Source organism: Podarcis pityusensis (assembly GCF_964106645.2).
Source record: "Podarcis pityusensis genome assembly, chromosome: 1".
Taxonomy (NCBI): domain Eukaryota; kingdom Metazoa; phylum Chordata; class Lepidosauria; order Squamata; family Lacertidae; genus Podarcis; species Podarcis pityusensis.
The window spans coordinates 60,595,134-60,607,638 of NC_138028.1; the positions used below are offsets into that span (position 1 = coordinate 60,595,134).

The 12,505-nt window shown below is 47.2% G+C and overlaps 1 protein-coding gene across 1 annotated transcript in view; it reads left to right on the forward strand.

Moving 5' to 3' along the window:
- Positions 1 to 1,812: 1,812 nt before the first annotated feature.
- The window catches only part of SLC6A5 (solute carrier family 6 member 5), a 65,146-nt gene continuing 54,453 nt past the window's right edge, over positions 1,813 to 12,505 (forward strand). The window contains exons 1-4 of the mRNA XM_080983295.1: positions 1,813 to 1,870; positions 3,360 to 3,857; positions 8,430 to 8,574; positions 12,319 to 12,450. Coding sequence (XP_080839421.1) covers positions 1,868 to 1,870; positions 3,360 to 3,857; positions 8,430 to 8,574; positions 12,319 to 12,450 — 778 coding nt within the window. The 5' untranslated portion in view covers positions 1,813 to 1,867. The remainder of the gene's footprint in view (positions 1,871 to 3,359; positions 3,858 to 8,429; positions 8,575 to 12,318; positions 12,451 to 12,505) is intronic.

Here is a 12,505-nt window from a genome sequence, read left to right on the forward strand (position 1 = left end):
CTACAGCTTGGTGCTTTTAAATGGCGTTGATTTCAATAGGATAGTTAAGCTATCAACAGCGTGACTCTGTCATGTCTACTCAGAGGCAAATAACATTGGATTCAATGGGACTTACTCCTGCTGAAAGCTGAAGTCCTATACACTCTTACCTAGAAGTAAGCCCCACTGAACGCACTTCTGAGTAAGTACAAGACTGTGCTGTAAGAAACGCAGTAAGGAAAACATTTCAAAGCAAGATACAAATTATTTTATTTATGTTCTGATAAATACTCCCACCACCACTGGTGTATATGCGTTGGCGGGCCACATCTTTCTTCATTTTTTTTTTAAATCGTATATTTTGATTCACGATTTTTATTTTATTTTAAGCACACAGCAATGTCTTCGGAAATAAGTCCTACTGTTCAGTGCGGGTGAGTCTCAAGTGTGCCTCAACTCCTAAAGCGTGCCTGACTCCTAAAAGGCCAAGAGAGCTGCCGGCCCAACTTTTTAGTAGCATACCTGATGCTGCAGCTCTGAGATAATGTGGGTTAATAGTTTGCTAATGTCTTCAGTTCTAATCCGTGCTAGACATCTGAAGGGCATCGAACGAAGCAGGACATTGCTTGTATTCTTAAACTGCAAGTGTGCATTTCATAATTTTATACACAGAGATACATAAAAGGCGGGTGAAATATTCTTTTCCACAATGTGCACAAGGCCACTATACATACGTACATATACGTTCAAAATTCACGCTGATCCTAAATGCGTTTGCTTAAAATAATGCTGCATTGATTTTAAGGGAAATTGTTTCCTCATAAGAGTGACTGGTTAGGATCGCAGCATGTACCCTGTACTGTCCAGTTTGGGAAGCGTGCAAAAATTATAATCGTGTTCCTTTTACGGCTGCTGTTCTGTAACTAAAGCTTTTTCTTACACATCGAAGCTACATGGGAAACAATGAGCCAGAGCTGCTTAGAGAATCTCGGGAATTCTCTAGGATGCGCAGAGTTGTCCAAAGGGCGCTTCAACTTTGCGCACGAAGATTGGATCCAACAGTTCCTCCTTACCTGCTCAACCTCAAGCATTTTTTAAACGCATCAAATATGCTCGGCATGTCTTTTTCTCTTCACCCCACTGCCCTAAAGATGACCTCGATGGATATTAACACATTGCTGAGCTGCTTGGGTTGATTTCGTCTGTGGTATGTCTCCCGTTGCGTTTTGTGGAAAGAAGTCGGGAGAGGGGAGATTCCTCCCCTTTCCTGAAGATCTGTTACATTAAATCAAAACTGCTGCCCTGGCCAGCCTGCAGCTGAAAGGCAGAGAGAAGAAGGCTCACGGGCTGAAGCGTCTAAAAAAAAAGTCCAAAGACGTGGTGGAATGGGGTGTGTCCATTGCAGAGGTTCTGGCTTGAAGCGTAAGGAGACGTAGAGCGGTGCTCGCAGGAGGGAGGCGGAGGCGGGGAGGTCTTTCGCGGCTCGCGTTTGTGCTTTGGGTGCAATAGGACGTGTTCCTCACATGTTCTTTTTCTAATTACCAGCAAGAAAGTTCTGCTTTCGTTGGGCTTGGCTTATTCAGCATATCCCCCCTCCCCAATGAGTCACACCGAACACGTAATCTCAACCGCTGCCTGAGTGACAGCGAGCCGGCGCGCAGGCTTCTTGTTGTCCCTTTAAAATCCGAATCCAAGGGTAATGATTTATCAAGCTCGTATTATCAAGAAAATGTCATACGAAGGGCACCTTGCTATGCACTGACGCAAACCCAGTCTTTCCCACGGAGGTATAGAAAGCTTTGGTCTTGTCGGAGCAAAACCCAGTCTACCCATTTTGCCTGTGCTGCTGTTTTTACCTCTGCGGGTTCTATCTGATGCTACTTTAGACATGGTAAGTGATGGTGCTCTGGGTTTCCCCCCTCTCTTTTCTGTTTCTTTTGGGAATGTTTAGGCTGGGGGGGAATTGTATTTTACTCTTAAAATGAAAAGTGGCTGCAAATTAAGTTTGGGGATGTGGTTCAGCCTGCAGCCCTGAATACACTAACTTGAAAGTGTATCCACTGTACAAAGTGGAAGATGCTTCTGAGTGGAACATACATAAGCAGCGCACTGTTAGACTTGGGAAAGTGTCGACTGCAGTGGGGAGGGGACGAGTGGAGGCGTTGGCACTGTCCAGGGTCCTGAACGTCCACATTCCTGTGTAGAGAGCGTTCCGCATTCCTCTATATACTAAAGCGGCAGTGGGAAGGAAAAGTAGGGAGGACATGCAAAAATGTGGGTGTATTTCAGTGCAAGAGTAAAATTTGCTCTCTTTACTGAAGTTCTGAAGCTACAGTTATTAATTATGCGCGTTTTGAGGGTTCTTGACCCTGAAATCCAAATGCAGACAAGAAACTGCCTACGTGTTTGCTTTTCAGCGTCGTAAAGGGTTATTCTCTTAAGGGCAGCAAAATATGACTTTCTAAAGTTGTGTGATTTTAGTTAGCACCGTTGTTTATTATAACACACACCTTCAAAAGGATTAAGAGATGTAAAAAGAGATGTAAAAAGTTAAAACACAGGCTGGAAGAATGTGGCCAATATTTAATACTGGTACAGTACAGACGTCTTAAATATTAGCAATTTAATACTATACATGCCTACTCAGCCATTTTGTGTTAACTGAGACTTACTCCCAAGTATAGTATAGTATAGTATAGTATAGTATAGTATAGTATGAATTGAGGCCTAAAAAATAAACCTCTGGATTTTCCTGTGCTGAATGAGAAATAAATCCCATTTACTTCTGAGTAATATGCTGAGGGTTGGAATTTCAGAAAATACAGTTTAGCATTTGTTGTAATAGATAATGTGCCTTTAACGCTTCTTGCAGACCTTTTCTTTTTTCCACCATTAGACTAAATTATTGAGAAAAATCATTACTGAGGGAATATAGGAACCAATATTATTGAGTTTCGCTATGTCTCGCTAGCTGCATCGAAGGCAGAATGCCGACCTCCCCCCCAATCCAAAGCTAGTGTGCATTGCTGAATGACAGAAAGGAAATGGGGCGTAAAATTAAAGAATCTTTCTACAATGGTGCTAGGAGAAAAGAGCATCCGACAGTCGTGATGAGAAAATCAAGGAGGTTTGCAAGCAGAGAGCTGGAAGCGATATTGCATCTATCTAATACTGGAATCTGAGGGCGCCGATGCAGTTCTAGCTTACAGTATGAAGATTAGCGAGGGGAGGGCTGCCTAAACCGAATCTGCTGCGACGCCTTCGCGATTATCTTTAGCAGTGCAACCACAATACAAACACTTTATGTCAGGGACGGGCCCCTTGTCCTGTGGCAGGTCCGCTTTTGCTTCACTCTTTTCAATGTGCCTCTGCTCTTTCAGGATTACGCCAGTCAAAAGGAGATGAGCAAACAGCTGGTGAACAGCCCCGAGTCAGCCGCCTCTGGGCCACTGGAAAGCGCCAGCATGATAAGGAACAGCCCCGAGGCGGAGCACCCGCAGAACCTGCCGTCCCAAGTCCCGTCCCAGCTGGCCAAAGTCGCCACCGCTCTCTCCAGCGACAACAAAACTTTGCCACCCGACGAAGCCAAGGCAAATGATTCCGAGAGGACCAAAGTTGGCATCTGCAAACTCGCCCCCGTGCAAGACTCTATAGACCCTTTCCCTCTCAAGAACGCCCCCAGCGCAGGGAACACCCTCCAGGCCCACATTGCCCCTTGCAAAATCCCCCCGTTGCAAAGCACAGACGGGGAAGCTAATCAAAGTATTGGTAAGAGCACACTGGAGCAAAACAATGCCAAGGGCGCTTGGGTGAACATGAGCCAGAGCACCGTGGTCTTGGGCACAGATGGGATCACGTCTGTTCTCCCTGGCCGTGCGGTCACTGAGGTAAGTCGTTTCCCCCTGTTACTGCCTTCTCTTTCTCTCTTTCTCTCTTTCTTTCTCTCTTTCTCTCTCCTCTCTCTCTCTTCCCCACCCCATGCCTTTTCGGATCTAACACAAGTGGTTTGAACATAGGCGGATGTCCACCAATGCCACTTCCCACGCAAAATGCATCCCTAATAGAAACTTCGGGTATACTAAATCAGATTTAGGCTTGGCAGTGAGCGATCTTGAAAGTAGTCCTCCTCCTGCGTGCAGTAGAAAGAAGGAAAACGAGGGTCTGGAAATGATGACAATGATGAACTAGTTATTCTTCTCTTTTAAGCACACAGACTCGAAATAACTCTTCTCTCTCCTTCCTGGGGCTCAGACACCAATTAGGAGAAGGCAAGTGGATCTCCTCCAACAGATCATAAAATGTGGCCATTATTGGACACTGGAGCGCGAAAAGGGAAATCGATCTATAAGGCGAAATAGAAATTAGCTAAAATGTTTCCCTGTTGCTTACCTGGGAGTAAGTCTATTGAACAGGCTGGACTTAATTCCGAGTAAACATCCTGAGACTGACTCTGCGTAACCACCCTGTTCAACGCACATATATTTCCTTCCAATCAACTGCGCAAAAAGTCATTCAGTATTGGCCTGAGTCTGGGAGGGAAACTGACACGCAAAAGCAAACAAATATGAGTATTTATTAATTTCTTAGCCGACCCATTCTTAAGGTTTTGGTGGGCAATGACAATTGTAAAACACACGGGCGTATGTATATTTCCACCTACTTCTGTGATTATGTCTCTCTAGCTAGCTTGGCAGAGAGAAACCATAACAAAAAAGGATTAAGTCCCATTGGCCTCTTGTCGTTTGCTGCGGCGGGACCTGCCACCTCCAATCGAAAAATACTCATTACCTTGCACCGCTTTGTCTGAGCGCTATTCATAGCTGATTAACCTAATTAACCCGATCTCTTTCTCTTTCTCTGGCACGTGCGCGAGAAGAGTCCCCCTCCCCCTCAGAGGAGCATTTGTAGCTGCGACTCCAGTTTGCCAAAGTTCACTCTTCCTTTCCGGCTCTGGGCGTCCCCAGCGCCGCTGTCCAAAAGGGACCCTTGGGGAGCGCTCTTGCCTGTCGAGCAAACGGGGAAGGCAATCAAAGCGAACAACAAAAAACCACCCAAGCAAAGAGCCAACCGTAGCAGGCCCTCTGCTCGAAGCCCCACCGGGCCCGGGCTCTGTGATCAATCACTCCATCTCAGACAGTTCAATCGTCACTCGGGGTCAGTGAGCAAGTCCCGGGCACTGCGGTGTGATGTAGAAATGGGGCCGGGCTGGTGAAAGCGCGCACCTGGTACCCTGGCAAGACAGTGGCCTCTGCTAAGAAACAGAGGCGTCCACGGCTAGAGGCAGCGCTGTCTTTCTCCGCTCTGAAGGGGTTGGTGCGGAGTAGAGCATGCTGCGCCCTCCCGTCCGCATTCACACAATCCGCAGCAGCGCATCTACAGTCTCGGTTAAGGTGTCCGTTTAACTGCTTTTCTGGTCGTGAGGACAGCATCCTACTGCTCCCTCGTGAGCAGTACAAGTGCAAAGACATCAGATTATGTGGTTGGCTCCCCGTGGGCTTAAGATGTGCAGTTAAGGCCATGTACATTATTGTGGTTTGCAAAACCGGATTTGACTGTACGTTATAACCAGTGAAGGTTACGACTGAAGTTTCGCGTGAGAAGCTATCAAACGCAAATGTGTTCACTTTTCAAAATGCTGTTATCACATGCTCTCGAGTGAAGGACAGATATATCCGCCCACTTAGCACAATTAAGTTTCATCACTACGATTTAAAACGATCCAAGTGTCAGTACTCAGAGGAACTACATTGGGTTACGTTTCAGAAATTCCGCTTAGTTAGATCGAGATGGTTCATTTGTGGGCTCAGCTGCATGTGGTGGACCACGTTGCCCAAGTAGCGAGCAAATCTGAAGATTCAGTCCCCGCGGTGCATTTTTTGTTTATTCTTGCGATTTGATTCCTGCTACCCACGAGAAACTGGGTATTTTAATCCGTTTCCGGATAATCTACAGTTTGACACAGTGTCCTCTTTGCCCTCCCTACAATGTAAACTGGTGTCCATCTAAAGAAAAAAGGAACTGAGTTCGTACACTTTTAAAATTAAATTTATCTTCCGCTTTTCCTCCAAGCACCTCAAGTTGGCGTATTTGCTTCTTCCTCTCTCCATTTTATCCTCACACAGCAACCCTGTGAGGTCAGTTTGGAGAGATAATGTTCGGCCCAAGGTCAGGGATTGGAAGCCTAGTCTCCCAGATCGAAGCCAGACGCTCTAACCACGTGGTTCCCAACATGGGGCACACGCTCCACAGGGGGGCAATTTGATTTTTAAGGGGGGCAACGAGAATGTTTAGACCAAGTTAATGGCTTTCTCCACGTGAATAGGAGTTCACTTTTTGAATAATAAGAATTATATGGGGGGGGGGGCAATCAAGATTTTAGAGATGCTTAGGTGGGGCATGGCCAAAAAATGTTGGGAACCACTGCTCTAACCACTACAGCACACCACACCGGCTCCAGTTAAGCTCAAGCCAAGGAATCATTCGCCCTCAGTCGCGGCGTTTACATTTCAGGGCCGCAACTTTTATTACATCTGATCTATTTGATTTCGACAATCGGCGCACCGCTTGATCACACTGTATCTGCCAAGCCGCGCGCGGGTGTTGTGTTCGTGGGAGGGGAGCAGGATCGGGTCCGTGGGGAAGAGAACCTTCATCCTTTCTCCCCGCAGTCCCGACTAACCGCTGGGCTCAAGGACACCAATTTGAACAAAATATTGGCGAGGGGGGAGGTAGGCCCGGCCCCACATAAAATCGATCATATGACACGGTGCGCGCACAGTATTTGAATGGCAAATGCCCATCAACTTAGGGAAGCAGCCCCACCCCCCAATATTTAACGGGGGCGAAGATCCCTCGCCTCGGCCCTGAGGAGTTGCCTATTCGTCCAGAAAGGGAAACTTTCAGCCCTTCAGTGACAGAGGGACTATGCCTTGCGGACAGGGCACATCCCAGGCCCTGGGGCGGCGTAGGCCTGGAAGAAGACAATGGCGGCCACTCAGCCCTGGCGGGCCGAACCAAAGGCCAGCGCGCAGGTCGTGCGTCATGACGCGGTTGCTGCTGTAGCCCAGCGAAGCTGAGGAAGCCTGAATCTCCTCCTCCTTCTCCTCAGGACAGACTTTTCTTAGGACTTCGGGACCCTCCTCAGCGGCGCGCGCGTGCGCGTGTGGCGAGTTTAGTTAGGCTGAACTTCCATCACCTCGCGCTCCCGTTCGGGTTCACCAAGCCCCGAGCTGGGTCTGGTAGCGTCGCCAGTGCCTTCAAGTGGTCTTCAGGAGGACATTCCCCCCGAAAAATGCTTTGCCTCCTCCCCTCGGCCGAGCCCCTCCACCGACGCGTCGTCCCTGTGTATGACTGAAGCTGTGTGGCCCCAGACCAGCTCCAAACCGGCGCTTCTCCTCGCCAGAGGCCTCTTTTCCCGCTTTCTTTAGCTCTTCAGTAAGTTCAAGCGCCTCTCTCTCTCTCTCTCTCACACACACACACAGCCCCATTCCCGCCTCGCTGCTCTTCTTTCCCTAAGCAGTGACTGGAGGGAGAATGGACCGTGTGGTAACTGGGGGTTGAGGGATGGCAAACGACCAGGGGGACAGTTCACGCGCCCCGGGCAAATGCTCCCAAAAGCGCTGTGCGCAGCAGACAGCCGGCGCGAGTCATTACGGCGCCAGCTCGCCTCTCCCAATCGCTTACTGCTTAACTCAGCCACATGAAGCCTTGAAGTGGGTCCCTCGGCGCATCTCGGTCTCGCCTTAGGCACTGTCAGGTTTTCCGCTTTTGTTCTAAACTTCTTCCCATTCCTGCCCCGATTAAAAGGGTGATGATGCGCGCCAGGCCCAGGGCATGTTTGCTCCAAATACCACTGGAGTTTGCCTTCCACATTCACTCGTGGGGGGTGCAGGCAGGGAAGCTGGCCAGGGATCTTCTTATGACCTCAAACTCGGAGGAGGACGTGATCAGAAGTCACTGTTAAGCTCTCATCGATTTCAACAAGGAGAGATTTAAACACATACATAACTCTGCCAATGGGACTTAAAAGTGCCTGGGGCTTTCTCTTGTTTTGTGACAGAGCCAGCTGCAGATCAGCGAGTCCTAAGATTCTCAGCGAAGTACCTGTGTGAGTGAATCACCTCTAACTTTCCTAGAGGACATTTTCAGTTCATTCTTTCCCCACGCCACGATTAAATGCTGTAGCTCTCAAGGGTCCCCTAAACATAAGACCTCTGTATTTTCTTGCTCCAATAGACGTTAACGCTGCAATTTATGTTTATGGTATGGACTGATGAATAATAATAATAATAATAATAATCTATTATTATGTATATAATTATCAAACCAATTACTACTGCAACTACTGCGGTACAGTTTGCTTAGGGATGGCAGCTCAGACATTCCGCATGTGAACTCGTTGTGTGCTATCGCGTCGATATAATTGTGTTTTTGTTTCTGTCTCCCTCCAGCCGGAGGAGGAGGATGAAGGGGACGAAAATAAAGCCCGGGGAAACTGGTCTAGCAAGCTGGACTTCATCCTCTCCATGGTGGGTTATGCAGTAGGGCTGGGCAATGTCTGGAGGTTCCCGTACCTGGCCTTTAAGAATGGGGGAGGTATGGATTTTCCTCTCTTTTTACACCCTGCAGCTCAGAAAGGGGTAACGCTGGGGCCTTTGATCCACCAGCCGGGTTAAACGGAGCGCTGAGCTTGAACGTAAACTGCTTCCTCAGTCAGCTTAAATTCGAGCTTCCCCACTCCCTCTGGTTTCTGGATCGGGCTTTCAGCCAGTGCCTTAGAAGCAAAGGGGTGGGTGCTGCTGATGGCGAGGGGGAAAGGGGCGGGGCAAGGGGCGGGGTCAGAAGCTGTCCATCGTCGGAAACCCGCAAGCCCTGTTCTAGAAAACCGGAGCAGCCAGAGAAATCGATGCCCCTGGGTTTAAAAGCGTGACTATCTCTTGATCTTGGTGTTCATAGGAAAGGTTACTTCACCTTATGTTAGAAGTACCCATTAAGCACCCCATATCACGCCCCTATCCTATAATCTGCGTGAAAAATGAACAAAATAGACTTCAAGGCATGTTTGCGGGTGAAGTAAATTCTAATCCGCATTAGTAACCCGAAGTAAGGTCTTTATTCCACCCGATGCGGACGACAAGTGTGCGATTCTATGTTATCAGTTAAAAGCAAATCGTTTGGTTTAAGGTCTGCAGTGAAGCTCCGCCGCCGCCACTGCTGAAACTGACCTTGGCGAAACCTAACAGAATGTACAGTATACATAAACAAAACATAAAAGGACTGAATGAGTCCTGGATGGATCTCTTTTGAAACGATGGCATCTGCTTCCAAATATGCATGCTTAGGATCGGCTGCGATCTTCCAGCTGTGCACCCAGCTGAGCTCAGAGAGACTTGCTTCTGAGTAAACAAGCGTTGGAGATCTCCCAACCTTTTATTCTTCCAAATGTTTCGGGGTGACTACTTCGAAGTAAAGGGAGCGAGGCAATCATTTCAAAGAGCAAAGCAAGCGAGAGCAGATTTTCGCAGCAAATCCTTCGGAAAGAGTCTGCATGCAGGTGATCATGGTTGCAATTCGACGCAGTCATTCAGAAACCAGCCCTCTTGAACTAATGGGACCCTTTGGGGCCCAAACTGCACGTTAGAGGTGCAAGGTCTCCCGACGCCCCCTTTAAACTGAAATGCATCAAGGGGGGGCTGCCAATTTGAGCGGAGGGGGCGGAGAAGTGTCTGCTGCCTTAGCCCTTTCCCTTCCGACTATTTGTTCCCTCCAAATTGTCCTCCCCAAACAGCTTTTATTCCTTCTTTTGGGAACTTCAAAATAAACAGGCAATGGATTAGGGACTAGAGTCTGGAAAGTGAAGAGACAGTAAAGCTTTCTACCGACCTCTCTGAAAAATAAAATAAAATTTAGTTGATACGGCAATCAAGCCCTGAAAAACTGCGTGAGAATTGTTACCAGTCCCGTCCACCGAACCTTCTTGCTTTATGGAAAACAAACAAACCCTAATTTGGAAATATTTTCCCACCAGTTGTGACTACAGTAAAAGGGGGGGGGGGCAACATCCAAACTGGGAAACCACAAAGATAAAAATATTTTTATTTATTAGAATTAGACAACGCCTAAAACAAAATGATTCCCCCCCCTTCAGAAATGAAAGAGATGTAACATACCTCTCACAATCACAAACGAAAATAGTAGAATGTGCATTTAAAACAATCCAGCTTTCTCATAGTACATTATTGTCATTAATCTCGACGTTGCTTTAATTACTATCGGAGTTTGGCGATTTCCTTTCCAACTGTATATTACATACAGAGAGAACAAGACCAGCCTTACAGATATTAGAATTTCATGAGCGAAAAAGTGCACATATTTTTCCCGCTCTGATTAATTGGACTAAGCCTAAACGGCAATTCCTCACCTTCTGCTGAACGCTGCATGTTAACATATTTTTCTCATTTGTATGTCTCGGTGTAGTCAGTACACCCAACACCACAAAAGTCACCTTTCTTAGGAAGATAGGAAGCTGCCACATTCTGAGTCTAGACCATTGGCCTATCTAACTCAGTATTGTCTACACTGACTGGCAGCAGCAACCCAGGAGTTCAGGCGGGGTTTCCTCCCAGCCCCACCTGGAGATGCCGAGGCTTGAACGTGGGACCTCTGCATACGAAGCAGATGCTCCAACCGCTGAGCTTTTTCTGTTTTGAGTGAAATCACAGGATTGTACGGTTTTGGAGAAAACTTTCAACTTCACATAAAACAAAAACATGTGGTTGTCTCCAAATCTACAAGAAGTGGTTGTTTATTATGATTCAATTTCAAACGGTGGTGGTGGGGGACTCCACTCTGATTATTCTAAACCTCAAGGTTTCCAGGGTGTATTTTTTATCAATACCCGATATATATATAAATCAATCACTATTATTTCATACACGTGATTTACCCAACATGCCATTTAGCCAAACTGTTGCTGAATTCGGGTTGGGGCTGAAATCCTGAACACATTTGCTTTGGGATCTCAGTAAATTTACTCCCAATTCAGTGGGATCGAAAGAAACCACATAGACGCACTTATTGTACCTAATCCAAAGCCAGTATACCCAGAAATATATTCTACCGAGTTCATTGAGGATCTCTCCCAAATATGGGTAACAGAACAAGCAGATTAAGGAGCTGCGTCTCAAGTTTGCGCAGGCGCAGTCCCTGGTCCAGTGCAAATAATTTGTCTTTTTGGCATCATTGCAAAGCTCTCCTGATTTCGATTTCACAATAGAATTCTGAACAGCAGTCTCAGCGTGGGGAGTCCAGGTTTGCTGAGCTTCCCTCCTAATGTGAGTCAACAGCAGCGGCTGCGGGCTATATTTTATACAAGTAACGAACACAGTTGCTTGGAAGACTTCATTGTCAAATGCATAAATGCCATCCCAACGTGATTTATTTTAAAATTTGAAATTAGGAGCCGGCTGTTTCCAGCGCAATCCCCACCCCCCTCACCCGCCCCTCTTAAAAACAACGCTGACTTCCCTCCCCAGGACACACTCCAGGAAGCCCTGAGACGCAGTTGTAGGTGATGATGAGAGAAATTATGAGTAGTAATTGAATTAGCTGCACCACCTGCAGCAAGTCTGGCAGCCATTTCCACTCCGAACAGTCAGCCTTGTTTGACACGGTGCAGAAGCAAATCCATAATATGCCCCAAGGAGAAGGCGGGTCAGGAGCGGTTGAACTGAACAAGGCAGGTTTTGTCGAGGTGGCTAGAAGGGGGAGCAGCCCTGCACAGGCTGAGATCTGGCACGTATTTGCCAGGAAATTAAGTTCCACTAAATCTAATAGGATTTACAACCATCTGTATACACAGGATTGCCCCTTGAACTGGAAGTCTCGTGGATGCAGTCTTAGTAACCTTGCAGAGTTCAGTGGGGCTGCTTCTGGGTAGATATTAGGAGTGGGCACCAATGTGTTTTCTTTAGCCTGCTTTCTTTACCTTCAAAATAAGGATTGTTAGGATCAGCCTAATTTTGTTTTAATATGCCCTGGTAATTATAACTGTGGGTTTTATGGGGCATGAAAATACCTTCTGCCAATCTGACCAACATGCAAAGCTTTCCCAAGGGAGAGAGCCCTGCTTTCTGCCGACAAAGCATCTCTGTGAAGGGTTTCTAAACAGGAAATACATTAGTTTCAAAAAGTTTGGTAGTGCTCTGCAGGGGTTTTGGGTTGGGGAAAGGGTCGTAAAGTGCTTTTGCAATGCACAAAATAGAACAGCTACAAAATGTCAGGGCTGTGCCCTTTCCCACCCATGCTGTCCCTGAGATCTGTATTCTCTTCTTCCATTAGGTGCATTTCTTATTCCCTATTTGACAATGTTGGCTCTGGCTGGGGTCCCCATCTTCTTCCTGGAGGTTTCTCTGGGGCAGTTTGCTAGTCAGGGACCTGTGTCTGTTTGGAAAGCCATCCCTGCCTTACAAGGTGAGCTGAGCAGAAACAATGCCTTGTCCTGTGGCATTTTGTGTGCATGGTGTGT